Below are 17,828 nucleotides of genomic sequence, written 5' to 3' on the forward strand. Positions count from 1 at the left end.
AGAATGACATGCCTGGACTCTACTTCTATTCCAGTTACTGTATATAGCAAATGGAAACCAGCCTACTATTGAATATGCATGCTAGTATTCCATTGAAAAGTTGGGCTTCGTATCCCGATATTTCTTATGGAAGTTTCTATTGTGACAGATCATTAATGTCTACAATCAAGAATATGAAAGTGGGGCAGCCTTTTGGCCAGATGTCCATGGTCGCATAATCACTGCATTAATTATATCTCAGCTGCTGCTACTTGGATTGCTAAGTACAAAAGAAGCTGCTCAGTCAACACCTTTTCTCATTGCACTTCCTATATTGACCATATGGTTTCACAGGTTTTGCAAGAGCCGCTATGAACCTGCTTTTGTTAAATATCCACTTCAGGTAATTTTTAGTTACAGTTTATCTTTTTTATATATATTGGAAGGAAGAAATGAGTCTTAGATCTAATTTTCCGGCTTTTCAGTATATTAAGTCCTTGAAATAATGCAAATTTGACATCATTTAAACAAGTATCTATCTATTTTATGGTTGTGATACCAATTCTCATAGTGTTTAATAGACTTTGTAATATGATACTTAATATGAAAAATGAAGAGAGAGAAGTTTGTTTCTCAGTTCATTCCACCATCATCATCTTATACTCCCATTAATATTTCTTGACCTCTACCCTCCCTACTAAAAACATATCTTATTTTGGAAGGCTAAGATTTGTGAAATGTAGCTGTATGCATCTGTACATGTTTTATGCAAATAGGGTGCACCTATATGTGGTTGACATGTCAGAAAATGTGTGCATGAGACATAGGAAATGAAAACAAGGAATTTGCAATAAGAAACAACACTAGTTAGATAAACATGTACAGAGTTTTCACTCACAAAAAGGGGTGGGGGTGGGGAAGTGTTGCATAATGTGATAGGAGAAGCAAGAAGTGCTTAAGATTCTTTTGGTGATTAGATAGCTTGTAAGATACAAGATATAAACAAAAGTTGGATTATACTATAATAGCCTATTCTATTGTGTGCACATTACAGCATATTACCTGTTCAGTGCTACTCTCCTACAGTACTAGTTTTGGATTGGTGTGGGCTTGGATTCAGAACTTAGATATCCATATCCAATCCTTATTTGGAGTGGGTCATATTTTCCGATCCAAACCCAATCCAAATAACTTTGTTTTGGATTGAGCTGGGTTAGCTTCAGACAAGTTCCAGATTGGAAGGATGTCATGCAATCAACTTCACTGCACCACTGTTAACCCAAATTAATTTTTACCCTTATCAGGTGGTCGATCCTTTGTTGGCTATCTCATGTGACCTAATTAACAATCACTCACACCAAATAGAGCACTTAATATAAACTTATGACTTGGTCTATAGAATCAGTCAATAAAATCTCAATTGTTGATACTAGTGTAATATAAGGTCATATGGAGATTACTGTTTAACTAATGTAACAAACAAGAAATTTTAGCCTCAACTCTCGCTCAGTTACCCAAGGTTCCAAGTATTGGCCGTGATATATGGGTGGTTGCTGTATTGCATAGCACCTAGGCAGACTGAGCTCTAAAGTTGCCTAGCTGGGACCTAGGAGGCCAGTATTTGCAACTTTTATTGAAATTCCTAAAGTAAATGTTAATTAGAAAAATGGAAGTAAAAAATATTGAAACTTCTGTAAAACAAAAAAAGTTAAAAGAAAAGGTGGATGAGAAAATGGCAGAGGGAGCAAGATAGTAGAAGAGAAGAAAACATGGACTAGTACTTATCATGGTGTCCTTTGTCTGCCATCTCTTGTTCACCTCCGGCAAATGCTAATAAAGACTGTTCACTGCTGTTTACCTCTCTTAGACTTACAACGTCAGGGTTTAGGATTCTTTTGACCTTAAACCTCAAATAAGGGTGAGGGATTTTATACCCTCATACAACCCATCTTGCTAGCATATGCCTAAGCTGTATATGTGGGTTACTCTGCTTACGTGGGCCATTTAAGCATGCTCTATTAGGCTGCTTGAGCTCTGTTGGAGCATCTAGGGAGTCGCATAAACGTATGCAACTCCTTTATGGAACAATGTCTACTAAATGAAATATCTATGCAACTCCTTCTGGAACAATGACTACTAAATGAAATATCTCATACTAACATTAATTACATCAAATTCTTCAGAAAAAAACATAAATTGCATCGAGTATACATACAAATAATGCCTTACAAGGTATCTTGTAGAATGTAGATGAAACCATGACTTCATTATGGCGTCACTTCTACCGTATTAGTCATGATTTACACCATTTAAAATGTTGAGAAACAAAATCCCAATGTAATGGAGTTTCTTACATGAAACATCAAATGAATGGCCCATCATGCACTGTGGCACTGTAGATATTCTAATATTATTCATTTTTTCATTTGATGTGTGGATAAGAAATTTTGATATTTAGGCGTTTTAAATATTTTGGATCATTGTGGATTCTCAATTGGAAGGACCACCATGGGTTTTGTGATAGATAGGTCTGTCTTTAAAGCAACTGAGCTTATGCTAATCCGATACCTCAGCAATATCCTTTTTCTAGTGAGGAGCTGCAAGTAGGGCTGACCATTATACCATCATTTTTATTATAATAACCTGCATAACATTGTACAACTTTCTTGAATTTTTAACATATCTCTAATGTGAAAACATACAATCGGCATACCTGCTCAAGGACGGCAGAACCGGTACCGGGTACTGTACCGGTTGTCTGACGGGATGAGTCGGTATGAGCCCTCATCGTGCTGTGCTGGGCCCGTACCGACATAGTGGAGGAGGCGGAGGAGAAAAAAGAGAGAGAGAAGGGGTAGAGAGGGAGGGAGGGTGGCAGAGGCCGGCGGAGGGCCGTCGAAGGCCGGCGACCCAGACAAGAGGCGGAAGAAACCTTCGCGGCCGAAAAATAGGGTGGATCCCTATTTCGTTTGAAATAGGGTTCCGACCTTTTTTATTTTACGATTTTTAAGTGAAGTCGGCAAATCGTTACTCCGACCTTTTTTATTTTGTGATTTTTAAGTGAAGTCGGCAAATTGCTTGCCGACTTCACTTAAAAATCACAAAATAAAAAAAAAGGCCGGACTCCTGTTTCGAACGAAACAGAGGATCCGCTTTGTTTTCCGGCTACGGAGCCCGGAGGAGCGTCCTCCGCCAGCCGGCCTACACCTCCCTCTCTCTTCCTCCTTCTTCCTCTCCCTCCCTCACCCGCTCGTTCTCTTTCTCTCTTTCCTTCTCTTTCTCTCTCCGTGGCAACGGATTTCGTTTCTATTGCCGGAATCGTGCCAGTCAGCCACCGAGATGGCTCGGAATGGCTGGAACCATCCGGTTCGAAATGGTTTCGACCTTGTACCTGCTTGTCAACCATTCTTTCAATTTAACGTGTCAGCCATTGTAGATCCAATGCTTCTGCAAAGAATTTCAAGGTTCTATACTTATGCTGGCAAATTCTATTTCAGATGGAACTCTTGTAATATAAACAAGCCTCCTTGCAACCATGTTATGTAATGCATGACTATTGAGGACATCAAAACAAGCTAAAGAAGGATCTGGACAAATTCTCAAATACCATCCTAGTATACGAGTTTACTCATATTTATTTATTAAATCCTCATTAGGATGTCTTCAAGTAGATATAGAATGGTTTCGTATGGTATACATGTGAGATGATGAGTTATTTTCTTGATTCTGAAATGTTGCTAAAAATTTTCCTTCACAGGAAGCAATGATGAAAGATACATTAGAACGTGCCAAAGAGCCAAACCTAGACTTGAAAGCATACCTAATAAATGCATACATACACCCAGTATTCAAAGATGGGGAGGAGGACGACAGTTTTGCAGTTGGCGATGAGCGAGAGTATGACAATGTGCTGGTACCCACCAAGCGGCAGTCTCGTAGGAGTACACCAGCGCATAGTAAATACAATGGTTCATCATCACCGTCCCTGCCTGATGCTATCCAGGAACAACTATAGCATAGCTTAGCGTTATATACCATTGTGATATATTATCTTGTACATTAATACCACAATGGAAAGTGGCATGGGAGAAATGGCCAGCCTCGCATGTGCATTAGCCTGTTTCTCCTTTGAGCAAAAATATATGGGTGCTGTATATCTTCGTCCGGCGTTATGTAAAGTCTAGCTTCAGTTCCACGTTGTGGAACAGCGCTGAAATGGGTCAAATTGAAAGGCATCACCAAAAATGTAACTGTTATTTGCAATCAAATTACAAGCTTATTGTGTGATATGATGGTTCAGTTGCGTGGTTCATATTTACATGATTTAGATGCCTACCATTCTCTTATAGAAGATGAGAATGAAAAGACACTCTCTTGTTCTACTTCTGTGATGCTTTATCATTGTGTATGTTACATGGCATTGAGAAAGCCCTTTATTTGTTTGGGTATCGAAGCCAATTTTTCTTAGCTCTCCAACAACAGATCCAACAGATGATCATGCCCGGTCCGATAATATTGTGACATGGTGGCTGTTAGTTGAAAGAGCCAGGTTAACAATTATAAGCTTCCCTTGGTTGGTTGAAAGGGCTCCAAGAGAGTGATGCTGAATGCTGAGTGAACCATTTTTAGACTAATTCGAAATAGCCCAGTGTTTTGAGTTCCCAAAACTTGCCAACTTGAACCACCAACCAAATGTTCCATGATAAGATCGGTGAGGTTGGTTGAAGATTTAAGGAGTAGTCAGCCATCCTCGAGGCGCTGCGTTTTGCCACCAACCATCACACGTCCTGGTTTATAATTGAAAGTGAGACTTGGTTCAGATACTACACGAAGGTGATGTTTTTATATCATATACATATATATTGACAAGCATAGTGTTGTGTAGTTGTGGATGGCTGCCATAAAATATCTTGTTTGATAGTCGTCATACATCAAAGGGTACACAACACTCAACCATGCCCGGGCTGCACCTAGGCAATCCTGGTCGACATGGGACGGGCTCAGCGGCGCAATATCGTCCGTTTCTCTTCTTTTTCAACTGATGCAATGCTCCTACTGTATCATGACTATATGGGTGTGCATCATTACGCCGTTGAATGTGGCATGTATAACCGCTTTTAATAAACAAAAGGAAAAAATAATAGGCTATGGAGTGCCAGCTCCAATAGCTTGACTCGAACGCCAAGAATGTATTGATAACTAACAAAATAGCGGACTGGTGTTAAAATATAAACAGGCCAAACTTGACGAACTTATTCTAAGTATACTTCATTACATACTGTATCGTCATCATTGCTATCACCACCAAAGCGAGGCGTTTTTTTTGTTTCCCCTTGGTATTCAATCTCTACTCTCTAACCATACGAACTATGTAATTAATATTTTAAGCGGAAAAAAATAATTCTTTATTTGAGTTCGGACACGTTTTAGATGGCAGCACATGGTTGTGAACCGGTGGACAGATGAATAAAAGCCATTTACCTGACTAATCTGGCGCATTTCTATAGAAATAAATAAATGCAGGTTACTTAAAACCAAAAATGACGAGCCACTGAGGTGGTAGCTTAGTGGAACGGAGACTTACTTTCAATCAAATGATTCTAGTTCAAAACGCATGGGCGTCTGGTCCGCTAGTAGCCTTAGTAGTGCCAGGTGTGATGTACTCAGTATTCGTGCCAGAGCTCCGAGAGGTATCCAAGCCGGGCCTACGGATAGAAAGGGTATGAGTAAAACTGGCCGGGATGTCCAACATATGGTCATTTTTGCCTGTATCGAATATTTTTCGGGTGGGGTGGAGACTGCTGTGCGGGGATGGGCTCGTCCCTTCCTCCCCCTCTCTTTTTTTTTTTTTTTTGGCAAAAAAAAAAAAAAACAAAGATGCCGTTATCAGCTTGTAGAGTTACTAAATTTTTTAACCGAGATAAATATTTGCTGCCGAGTAATCCGGAGCTGCGGAAGCGGCGTGGAATGCGCGAGAGAGACACGGGAAAAACAAACGAATGAAAGAAGGATGACAGCATAGAGGAAGCAGTAATGTTAAGGGGGGAAGTCTTGGGAGTCGCTTTTTAAAACTTCAGATGGAAAGCACGAGAAGAGAGCCAGACCGCTCCCCCGCTGACCCACCCAGTTTAAATCACCCGACGATAACAAGAGAGAAAGTATAAGAATTAAAAGAGAGAGGAAAGGGTTCAGTTTGGCGGCAAGGCGAGGCAAGTAGGCAACGGGGAGCAGGTGGTGAGAAAGGGGAGGAAAGAGAGACATGACGTCCGGGAACGATGATGACCAAAGCAATCAGATGGCGTTGTAGCGTCTCCTCTGCTCTTCCTCCTTGGTTCTTTCTTCCTCCCTTGCCGTGACGGTGAAGATGACGATGAAGAAGAGGCTGCCGCCGTCGTCGTCGCCGTCGATCCGGCAGCACTTCTGGTTGGGTCTGCAGCTGGTTCTCTCCCTCTCCGTCCTTGTCTGCGTCCTTGCCCTCCTTCGCATCAACTCCCAATCCGAATCCTCTGCCTCCGCCTTCTCTTCCTTTGGACGGTCCTCCTCCGTCCAAGGGACTCCCAAGATCGCCTTCCTCTTCCTTGCTCGCTTCAATCTCCCTCTCGATTTCCTCTGGCACGCCTTCTTCGAGGTATAGTCTCAATATAGATAATGTGTATAATATTGTGCATATTATACGTATTACATTGACTATATAATCATCGGTCCCCTCTGTTTTTTTTTTCCTCCTCCTCCTTCTTCTTCTGGGGTTTCAAATGGATGGTTGGCTGGTGTTCTGCAGAATGCCGAGGAGCGCAACTACTCGATTTACATACATTCCGAGCCGGGTATCGTCTTCGATGAGTCGACCACGAGTTCCCCCTTCTTTTATGGCCGTCAGCTCAGGGGGAGCGTCAAGGTCTCCCTCCTCCTCCTCCTCTTTTCTTAATGAGGTATCTTCCTCCTATTTTTGTTCTTTAACAAGAAGGGCGTGTTTGTGGTATGGTGCAGGTGGCATGGGGAGAGTCGAGTATGGTTGACGCGGAGCGCTTGGTGCTTGCAGCTGCACTTGAGGATCCTGCGAACCAACGCTTTATTTTAATCTCTGACAGGTACCTTGTGTTCCACCATCCCTTGGTAAGCTGGCGCTATAATTGCTTAGGATGTTATGTGAAAAATTCAAGTTTTTATTTCTTTGTTGCAGCCTGAAATAATATGTTCATTTTCTTCAGTCAGTCCCAATGCTAAAATCAAAACTTCTGTGTGAACTTCGGCCTTCCGCAAGCATTTAGCATGGGGCATCGTCTTCCATATGATTAGTCTTGTTTCTTGTTTGAATTATAGAATCTATATTCACCAAAAAAGGGAAAAAAAGGTTTATTATACTAATTGTCTAGCTATTGCATCTTCATATCAAACACACAGATGCCATTTGCTTAGATTAGTAATGCACAGGTGCTTGAATTATATTTGAGCTGGTAACTGATTCATGAGTCTAGAAAGGCAATTGGCAAATCATAGCTGCCATAGTGCTATTTCTAACATCATCCTTTTTTTTCCCAAGCAATTAGATAAAATGTGCAATTCAGCTATTCAACCTCAGCTGTTGATTTAGGGCAACTCCTATTACTACTCTTTCAAGTTTTGTGAATTAGTTGTCACCTATATTTCCAACCTTCTGTGCTTAGCTTCAACATCAATGCTTTAGTGGAGTACAGAAGCTTAATTTTATTTTGTTGATGTTTTTCGACCCCTAATTCAACAACTTGGTTTTCGATTTTTGTTCTACCATTTGATATCCCTGTACGTGGTAAGATGAAAACAAAAGGTCCTTCCTTTGAAGGTAAGGTAGAACCTGCATGGGACAACTGCAAGCCCCTTTTGTTATCTAACTTTGGAAGAATGTTGTGGTTGTTGTATGGTTGTACGATGGGCTAAGTTCTCTTTTAGACTTTGTGAACTTATAATCAGTGATTCACGTTGTGAGAGTTGCACACTATCTGGTAAGCCAAGGGATAACTTGGCATGTATGCAGACTCATACGCAGATACACACCATTCAAGTGCTAATAAGAGGGATTAGACCATCAAAATCTGCAGGGATGCTACATAGTTGCCCTCCTTATTTCCTTTTTAATTTTCTTTTTTGCATTAAGCATACTATTTAATCCACAACTTATCCTAGAAACATGTAGTTTGCAATCAACATGTTGCCCTTTTGTTGAAAGTAAGGTTGTTTTGTCAATGGTCTTGTTAGTTTCTATTTGACTCTTTTGTTAAAGATCTGCATCTCTTTTCTCTCTCGATTTTTGGTGGTAGAATACTGAAATGATGTTTCTTTTTTCTTTTCTTTTTTTTGATTTACCAAAATGTTATTTCTCTGGTTTCTCAACTCAGTTCACATTTATGATAGATGGGGCCTTAATTTGTTGATGAAGTCTGGTAAAATTATGTCAATACTTCCACATATCTTGGATAACGTAGGAGACATTTCTATATATCCCCTAAGGAATCTTAAGTGCCATTTCTTTGGTGATTCTAGGTGGAATGTCATATCACCAAGCATCAGCTCTATCACAATCTCTGTAATTTTTTTTTCTTTTAAAGTAATATGTTGATCCATTGCTTTTATGGTGTCCTTCGTTGTTTTAGACAAGTTTTGAAGTTTTGGCTGAAGCCTATAAATTTTGTAATTTTGCTTGGTTACTTTCCGAAAAGATAATCCGTTTCAGCCAGTTTCTACAGCTTCTCCTAAGCTGAGTTATTTGAGCTAAAAGCCTAAAATTGATCTGTACAAGGCTAAAAGTCCAAGTTACATGCTATGTCCGTCTATTTTTTTAGGTTGAGTTTGCTCACCAATGATCATTTGACCTTTTAAGAAGCATTTTGCGAGATTAAACTCAAAGTTTTGCTAGTTTTGAGAGGATTTTAAAGTGCAAAGTTTTCTAGTTGCAAGAGAATTAAAGGAGGCATAAACTTTTTGCAAACCTTCTTACATTTTAGTGGTTTGATCTTTGGTTTTACCGAAAACCAAGATGTTTTTCAGTCCATTCCAGTGTCCAACTAGAGAGGCCCCTCACAATGTTAGACTTTGACAATTTCGTCTCTAAAATGGACACACCATTCTAATTGGTTAAAGTTTAAAGGCAACTGACTAAATCTTGGTGGGCCATATTGCAGTCCTGATTATATTTGAACGCAGACCTTTCACAAAGTATGCAAGTATGCTTGCACACTGTGGCCTCTTTTAAGAACATTGATGTGTGTTGTGAAATTTAAATCAGAGATATTATACAATGATTTGTTTCCCTAATCACAAAAGATCTTTGACTCTGATGGAGCTTGCGATGGTTGAGTCTGTTTCTGTAGAAAATTGACTTGCAAATCAGTTGCATTTGCTCCTGCCCTCCTTAGATTCTGTAAACCATCATATAGATATAATAACAAAGAAAGTCCTTTGCCAAGTTGGGATCAGCTCATCAAGTAGGAATAGGGGAAACAGAAGTTTAAGTATCTGGGTGCTGCAGATATTATGTTTGCCTCCTTGTTTCCCTCGTCTTTCTGATGAATCATTTTGGATTGGTTAATGCCATTTTTCTTAACTAATTAATTTCAGATTACGTGAAGTTAATCATTCCAGAAATAATTCAATTATTTTCATATATTTTAGAGGCCAAAGTCATAACCATCCTATTAGTATGTTATTTTTCCCTTTTGTTGCCCAACCTTTTAACCAATTTAAACTATGTTTTAGCATTATTAAACTTGAATACCTTGAAGTTTTGTAGCAGATTCAGACTTTTGATTATGATATTCTTTATTGCAGTTGTGTTCCTCTTTACAACTTCAGCTACATATATGGCTACTTGATGTCGTCTTCAAAAAGTTTTGTGGACAGGTAGGTAATGACAAAGGTTGAGTATAGTTTTTATCATAATCAAGTTCATTTGTTATGATTCAGCAAGCTTTTAACAAATGAAAAAAGGAGATTGTACCTGGATTTATAAAATCCTTTATGCTGTATTGCTTTCCTTGTTCTAGCTTTCTTGACAAGAAGGAAAAACGCTACAATCCTAAGATGTCTCCTGCCATTCCCAAAGACAAATGGAGAAAAGGATCCCAGGTTTTTCAATTTTTTCTTTTTTTGTTTAATAAGATGTACAGTCAAATATTATTGAGGTCTTATATTCCAACTGTTAAAAGTGTGTTTCTGATCGCATCAACACTTGGATTTCAGTGGATAACCTTAGTTAGAAAACATGCCGAGGTTGTCATTGCTGACAATGCTATCTTTCCAGCATTCAAGAGATATTGCAGGGTAAGGCAGTATGTTTAATAAACAAAGATAGTTCTTCTATGTGTGATGTTGAATCGTTGTCCTTTAGAAATTTGACGATGAATTCAGTTTCCACAATTCTGTTTCATTTGTTATATATGTGAAAGAACATTGATAAGATTTTTATACACATCTGCAGCCTCATTTGCAGACTCCTTTTCTCTTCCAAAGGCGTATAAGATACCTCATTATCATATATGTCACATGCGTATCAGATGCAAAACAATCTTAAATTTGATTCTCAAATAACACTGAGGCAACAAAAATTCTGGATTTTCGTATTTCCCTCTCAAACAGGGAATTCAACCAACATATTAATGACTGAACAATTATAATTCAACTTGAAGTATATCAATCAAGCCCCAAACCAATTGAAACTAAAATAACAATAAAATTGCTTACCAAAATTGCAAGGTTGAACTTATATCTCTGTTGCTAGACAGTAATTTGATGGGTTAAAAAGAAAAATCAGCTACCTAGAGGATTTGCATTGATTGCCGTGGAGACTCAACCCCACCCTGATTTATAGAGGTCATCTATGATGGCTTTGCTCGCCACAGGGAATATTCAACAGAGAAGAAAGAACCCAGAACTCTTTTTTATTTTTTAGTTCTGGATATCAAGAGAGAACACCCTTCCATAGACTAAATCTAGTCTACTCCTTTTTTCAATGTTATTCCAAACTGACACCGTTCACGCTTTCCAAACTTTTTCAACTAAAAACATTTGGCATGTAATGCTTTGGTATGACTGTAAGCTTGATTATAATTATCTAAAAGATCTTTCCTTCTTTGCTTCTTGCAGCGACGATCAGCACTAGACCCTGGGAGAAAGCAAAATATTGTGAGTTACCTATTTTTGTTGATTGTTGTAGTTGCCTCAGAAGGGGCTCATAAGATACAGTTATTGTTCTTGGTGGTTCTTAGCTGTAGATATACGGTATTCCATTAACATTTTTTTTTTTTTGGTTTTCATTGTAGATTATAGATGGCTATGAAATTCCTTCTGGTTTTAGTATATTTGACATTTTTCTAATTTTATTATGAGGAACATTTAGTATTTTGTGCATAATGTATTTGTCTGTTGCATATTGCAAAATTAAATAAGAATCAAAAGTGCAAGATGTATTTTCTTGATGATGTGGTAAGTGCTGATCAGACATAAGATTCCTGAACAAGGTGATGATGGAAGTATGATTTTCTTGTGTCCAAGTATAATGATCACTTTGCTTGGTTCTGAATTCTAGTTTTGTAAATTTATCCAACAGTTTAGATCCTAAATTGCCATATGACTTAAGCTGAATTTTGAGTTTTTGTGTTTCAAAGTCATGATTTTGTCTTTTTTCTTAATTCAAAATGTCTAAGTTTTGATATTTGAGGGTTTTCTTTTGATCAGATGTTTGGCTTGTATCGAGCAAAGTATAGAATAAACTACTAAGGTGATAGGAAGGGAGGAATATGAAACTGGAAAATTCTACTCAGACTAGAAATTTCCAATCCCATGATTTCATACATTTTACGAGTTTCAACTACACACTAAAACCTAGATGTATAAATCCAGATCTTGGAATTTAAGAAACCATGTAAATTCACTAAATATCATGGTTTCCTAGTTCATCAATGCACACCCTTAGCATACTTCTTGCAGCAGGAAAATTATTCTATTTGCATGTAGATTTACTTGTTGAATTTACATACTAGTAGACATGACATTTTTCCTCAAATTACTAGAAAAAAGAATATTTGCTTCAATCGGTCTGATTCAAAAATTGTCTAGTTAGGGTATTTCATGGTAGAAGCAAGGCTAGGTTAAGAAAGCTTTTATAAGAATTAAACTGGTCTGGAAGGGGGAGTGTCAAAGAGGTAGTTTAGTAATGAAGTATGACAATGACTGTAAAATAAGTGGCCAGCATTGCTAGATGAGCCAAAGTGATGCTTAAGAGACTGGACATCATGAGAAGCCACAGTTTGGCTTTCTGGTGATGCACCTATGCTCAATGGTGCGCAGGAGAGAATCATGCTCAGCAGGGGTATCACTATCACGCAGCAGTATTGGCCGTAGTAGCTCTGAAACTGGAGGTATCTGTACCGGCTTGCTCGCCTTCCTGCATGCAAGCTTTCACCTAGTACCATTCCTACAACTATTAACAGTTAGAAGGGGAAGTTAGCCCAGTAAGGTTCAGTGGTTATTATACGGTAAGTGGGAAGGGAGATAGAATGGAAATAACAAGTTTGTCAGCGGCTCTGTATGAGGCTCATACTGCGGAGCAAGTCTGGGAGTCCTTTCCACTCATTGAAGATTCTATCTATTCTCGGAGATCATACTTGCTAATTAAAAGTTTATCGGAGATCATTCTTGCTAATAAAATGTTTATTTTCCTTTTTCATGATTTTCTTTCATAAATTTTTGTTTCAGAAGAAATTTATGTGAGTGCAACTTGGCAAACCTAAAAGCATTCTCCAAGAAGATTGTCAAGTTCTTTGCATCATAATGAGGCTTTAGTTGGAAGTTATGCCCAATGGTGTCAGAGATCATATTTGCTGATAAAAGTTAATATTGGTCGGAAAATTTTATCTTGCCTAGTTTATAATTTTCTTTCTTGAATTTTAGTACTCACACTATGAGATATGGCTTAATCCTGTTCCTTGTTTGTTTTACGGATTGAAATCTATTTTTCTGTATTAGACTTCTAGTTTCTCAAGGGACCAATTGTTTCACTCGTTTTGATTTATCTATGATAATCTTTTTTTTTTAATGTGCAGAAAGCAGTTGTCCAGAAGCAACATGATTGTATTCCAGATGAACACTATGTGCAGACACTATTATCTGTAAGATTTTATATTTCATTTTTCATTTATTTAGGCATCTAATCCTTGATTTCATTAATTGCATTGGCATTTTGTGTTTACACCTCACGATTATAATTTCTAATCACTGATACTGGAGATGAGATGTTCTATGGTGCATAACAAGCACAACTATACATGTTAACTTCAAAGATTCTTTCTTTTGTTTTTTTTCATTCAGTATTTTTTTTATTTTTTTCCTAGATGAGTGATCTTGAAGATGAACTAGAGCGAAGAACTTTAACTTATACTTTGTGGAACCAATCTTCAAATGATAAGACAAGACAAAGTTGGCATCCTATGACATTTGAATATGTTGATGCGAGCCCTCAGCACATAAATGAAATAAGGGTAAATGCCCTTTTCCATGGCTTTTGAATTGCTTATGATATAATCATCTTTATAGCTACTGTATAGATGTTTTAGCATAACTGTATCAGTATCCTTTTTCATTAGTTCGTAAATTTTAGGATAATTTATATTCTTTCTAAGTAATGTTGATGCACTTCCTCAGCCATAAATCTTCATAGTTTGCAATATATGTTCTAGCATGCTTGCATTAATGTCATATGTACTAATTTATGAATATGTTAGGAAATTCGTACAATTGCATATTTGTAAATATTGCTGCTATGTTTGTAGTTTTGTTTTCATGATGCATTTGCTGGAGCATGAACTACTACACAAAATGACGTGCAAAATTTCTTGTATCAAAAGTCATTCTCATAGAGATAAAAGCAGATAGACAAGGGCTGCTGGTTTGCTTGTATTTTATGGGCTGCTGGTTTGCTTGTATTTTATGGTTTACAATTGTTACCGGTCAGCAAAGAGTTTAGCCATGATCATAATATTATGTTATGACTTTCTATAACCATTATGTCTCCGTTTGAGACATAGCTGGCATCACATATAAGATATTGCTGCTATGTTATGTTGCAAGTATATATGCTGATTTAGTAGTTCCCTTCTTTGAACTCATACTTCTTAACTTCCTGTGAGAACTGATGAAATATGGGGTTCTGGAATGTAATATTCTTTAAATGCAAAATTGCAGGTATGGACTTCACTCATATTAATAGAGGTCTTAAGAATGTATTTCTGATGTATCATATGTTATGACAGGCAGTGTCTTTTTTGTTGTTCATGTCAAACCTCATGCCTTAGATTGGCAGCCTAACCTTATTTATATCATGTTGGCTTAATGAATCTAAGTATGATTGTTTAAAGCTTGAGAATTCATAACCTCTTCTCAATTTGACTGATGTCTGTGACATAGTACCGGAGTTCTGGCCAATGGAACTTTGGCATGTGGATTTGCATTGATCTTTGAAGACTGGTTCACGAGAAGGGAAATCTCTCTTCTGGCTATGTGGGAGCGACTCTCCATGATCTCTCTTGATGGGTAAGAGAGTAATAAGTGGGAAAATGCAAGGACTGGGCCAAATTGCAAGAAGATCGCAAACTTTGTATGAAGTTGAAAAGAAAACCCACCTTGATATATCTTTTTCTTGCATTTTAAAGTTTCAAAATTTATTAAATTAGAAAGAAAACTGACTTACAATCCTTGACAAGACAATGAGCTAAAGTAGATCAAATGAAAGAAATCATAATAAAGAAAATAAGGGGAAAAACTTTCCTTAACAAAAATATATAAAAACTAGGTTCAGTTCTCCATGAACAAATCTCTTCACTGAAATAGAAACATTTGCAGAGAACAGTATGCATCCCCTCTCCACATCAAGACTTTGCTTGAAAATACCATGGTTTCTTTCTTCTAGTATCTTCCCCAATTCATTGTTAGTATGCTTCTTCTAAACCCTCATACTCTAATTTCCTATGACAGCTTCCCTGAAACATATTACATATGATGTTTGAAATGGTCATAATCTTAAGAGTCCAAACAGTGTGGGTTTTTAGGAAAAGTTAAGAGGCATCTTCCTAATTTGGTTTCCTTGAACATGCTGATTCCAACATGCACTCTCACACTCCTTGTCAATGTAGTGAAGAAGTAGGCAATCAAGCCCGCTCCTCATCCTTCATATATTTTTTCCACCTTTATGCCTCACACAGCAACGATTTTTGTGTGTTAAACTTTCCACGGGGCAGTAGTTCAAACAGGGAGCGGGATGGTACTAGGAATTCACTGGATTTGCCTCCTTCAACTAAGTACTTTTAACTCCAAAGGAAATTGATGCAATTTCTGTAGAGAAAAGACTAATAAAGTTTAAGGGAAGCTGCAATGGATGCAAGGAGCGGCACAAATATTTCAGAGGTCACTGTGGTCATTGATGAGGGTGCTTTTAGCTCCTGCTGACCATGGATGAAATTGATTGGGAGGTTAATTGATCAAGGATTTGTATCCAATATGTATTAGATATGTATGTGGCATGTAGTTTAAAGTGTCTGTGCTTCTTATGCTTTTTTTGTTTTTTGTTTTCTTGACTTCATAGTTGAAATAATGTGGGAATTGTTGAAATGCATGCTAAAATAAATTCTTTTCTCCATGACAATTTTTCTGACTGCCTCCTCATACTCTTTTATCATCTTTCACCACACTTGTTCAGATTGTATCATCATACTCTCTTCATGCATATCTATGGTTTCCTGTGATTAAGATTTGGAGGATCATTCTCCGGTTATTCATTGCTTCATAATTTTGCAGAATATCAACCATGTATACTACGAGACAGAATACCGAACAGAGTGGTGCCAATGCAATGTTGCATTTGTTCCCTGCTTCTTGTTTGCAAGGAAATTCTCCCGGGGTGCTGCCATACGCCTTCTGAATGAGGGATTAGTTGGGCCTTTTGACACTTCTGCTTTGTTATTTAGTTCATCGTGATCATAATAGCTCTCCTCTCATATAATAATTCTATACGGAAAGTAGCCTGGTGCTCGCCTAGCCACGCCATCTCGGCCTTTACATACTTACAGTCACATTACACTGACATTGCAGCGGCAAAATAGTTTTGGCTTCTACAATCTCCAAATAGTCTACAACCATCCAAGTGCGAACACATCCCACCATACAGCCTGAGGATATTAACAAGAAACATGCAGTCCGACCAATTGGGTACAAAATCTGAAACAATTATTTATCTATCAGAGCTGTTCTTGGACAAGATGATGCAGGACTATGCAGTATACAACGTTAATACCAAACATGGCAAGAGTGGTAAAGCTGCCACCTACCAAACTGTTTACTGTTGTATGAGTTCATTACTGCCGTTAACTAATTTTTTTATGTTAAGTTAGTTTTTTATAGTTCAAGGTGAAAAGCTTCATTAACATCACATTTCTGTTACTTATTGTCCTGACATCTGCTTGTTTTTAGAACAATGGGTAAATGTCTAGGGGTAAAATGGGCGCAAACTGATTGATTGGCCAGAAGTCTTTGACTTCAAAAGAATAACTGCTCTTAACCATGCTGATCTCTCTCAGTATCTGAAATGGGACCGTCCTGATGAGGCAGCTGCGCCAGACAAGACTCAGACTTGGTTGTTCGTCCTAATGGATCTTTAGTCTATATATTGAGACAATTATTCGTATTTTATCATTATTTTGCAAATTTCCAATTGTGTATGTGTGTATGTGTATATGTATATATATGTATATATGTATTTATATGTATATATGTATTTATATGTGTGTGTCTATATATATATATATATATATATATATATATATATATATTTATATATGTATTTAGATATATGTCGCCATATATATATATTGACCATAAATGAAATGCGTCTGCACTTAAGGATCTGTTTTAATGACCAGGTCATGACTAGGGATATTTCCCTAATAGAAATCTTTTGTTTATCAAGTTCTTAACGGGAGGAAGGAAGCCCAGAAAGGTCCAACCAAAAGAAGGCAACCTTTTATTTTCAGAGAAACTCAAAAAGGGCTAAAACTATGGTTATAATGGCCTTTTTATCATACCGGTCTCTTTTTCCTTTTCTTTTGCCTTTTCCCCTTTGCGTTGGGGTGGCTCTTGATTTGGCAGGAGGTTGGGAGCGTGGGGTTGGATGTGAAGTAAGCTTTTCCCTTTTAATTAAAGGGTTTTTTTTTTTTTTGAGGAATCCCTTGTAATTGAAGTTGTACTCCATTTTCGGTTTGTTTAGTTGTGACTTCATTTGCCTACAATGGACTTGCAGTTGCAAGTAAAATCGCAGCAATTTTTTACTGTTTGATTTGTCTATAACTGCAATTATAGGAATCATTATTTTTTGTTACGCTGCCTACATTTGCCAACCTACAAAACAATGGCTGTTTGATGCTAAAATTCATGTGGCAACATGATGTTGTAGTACACTCGTCCTCTTTGGAAACAAGTAATATAATTTTTTGAAAAATATAGTGAATATAATATTTCTATAATACTATGCTATAAAATATAATTTATTTTATCATAATTTGACCGGTTCTTTTATGCCTAGTTATCAATCCAGCACTAGTTCTTTATTTTTCTTATCCAAGCGTGGACCAATCAAATTCAATCCAACTAACAATATATATAACGTAATTTGTTTGGACCCATCAGTTAACTTAACTAACTAAACTTAAATCCAATCCCGTCAAAATTTTAAATCCGAACACATGTATGGTCATCGATTGTTCAAGTGGCCCAAGCAAGATTTAAGTTGTCTGTAAAGAAAGCCCTTTTTTTTTTAGAATATAAATTATATT

General features: G+C 37.4%; 2 protein-coding genes across 7 annotated transcripts in view; both read left to right on the forward strand.

The window, feature by feature from the left end:
* LOC103717089 (hyperosmolality-gated Ca2+ permeable channel 1.2-like) overlaps positions 1-4,266 on the forward strand; it is a 33,441-nt gene extending 29,175 nt beyond the window's left edge. For all 5 annotated transcript variants that reach the window (XM_039131748.3, XM_008805335.6, XM_039131747.3 and 2 more), the window contains 2 exons: positions 149-382; positions 3,737-4,266. In XM_039131748.3, the coding sequence (XP_038987676.2) occupies positions 149-382; positions 3,737-3,994 (492 nt within the window). In that variant the 3' untranslated portion in view covers positions 3,995-4,266. The remainder of the gene's footprint in view (positions 1-148; positions 383-3,736) is intronic.
* A 1,548-nt stretch (positions 4,267-5,814) lies between these two features.
* Positions 5,815-17,327, forward strand: LOC103717096 (glycosyltransferase BC10-like). Of its 2 annotated transcripts, XR_016396494.1 has the most exons (11): positions 5,815-6,607; positions 6,758-6,874; positions 6,967-7,067; positions 9,781-9,852; positions 9,996-10,077; positions 10,192-10,272; positions 11,095-11,133; positions 13,053-13,118; positions 13,341-13,487; positions 15,799-16,311; positions 16,920-17,327. XR_016396494.1 is itself a non-coding variant. In XM_017845189.5 (10 exons), exons 1-10 carry the CDS (start codon positions 6,344-6,346, stop codon positions 15,976-15,978), a joined length of 1,149 nt encoding a protein of 382 aa, XP_017700678.4. In that variant the 5' UTR covers positions 5,815-6,343; the 3' UTR covers positions 15,979-16,704. The 2 variants fall into 2 exon arrangements, 1 of the variants encoding a protein (XP_017700678.4); XM_017845189.5 differs by lacking the exon at positions 16,920-17,327 and having other exon boundaries at positions 15,799-16,704.
* The last annotated feature ends 501 nt before the right edge of the window (positions 17,328-17,828 follow it).

Source organism: Phoenix dactylifera, chromosome 9 (genome assembly GCF_051530095.1).
Source record: "Phoenix dactylifera cultivar Ajwa chromosome 9, Ajwa_hap1_PhDact_Kaust_v1.1, whole genome shotgun sequence".
Taxonomy (NCBI): Eukaryota; Viridiplantae; Streptophyta; class Magnoliopsida; order Arecales; family Arecaceae; genus Phoenix; species Phoenix dactylifera.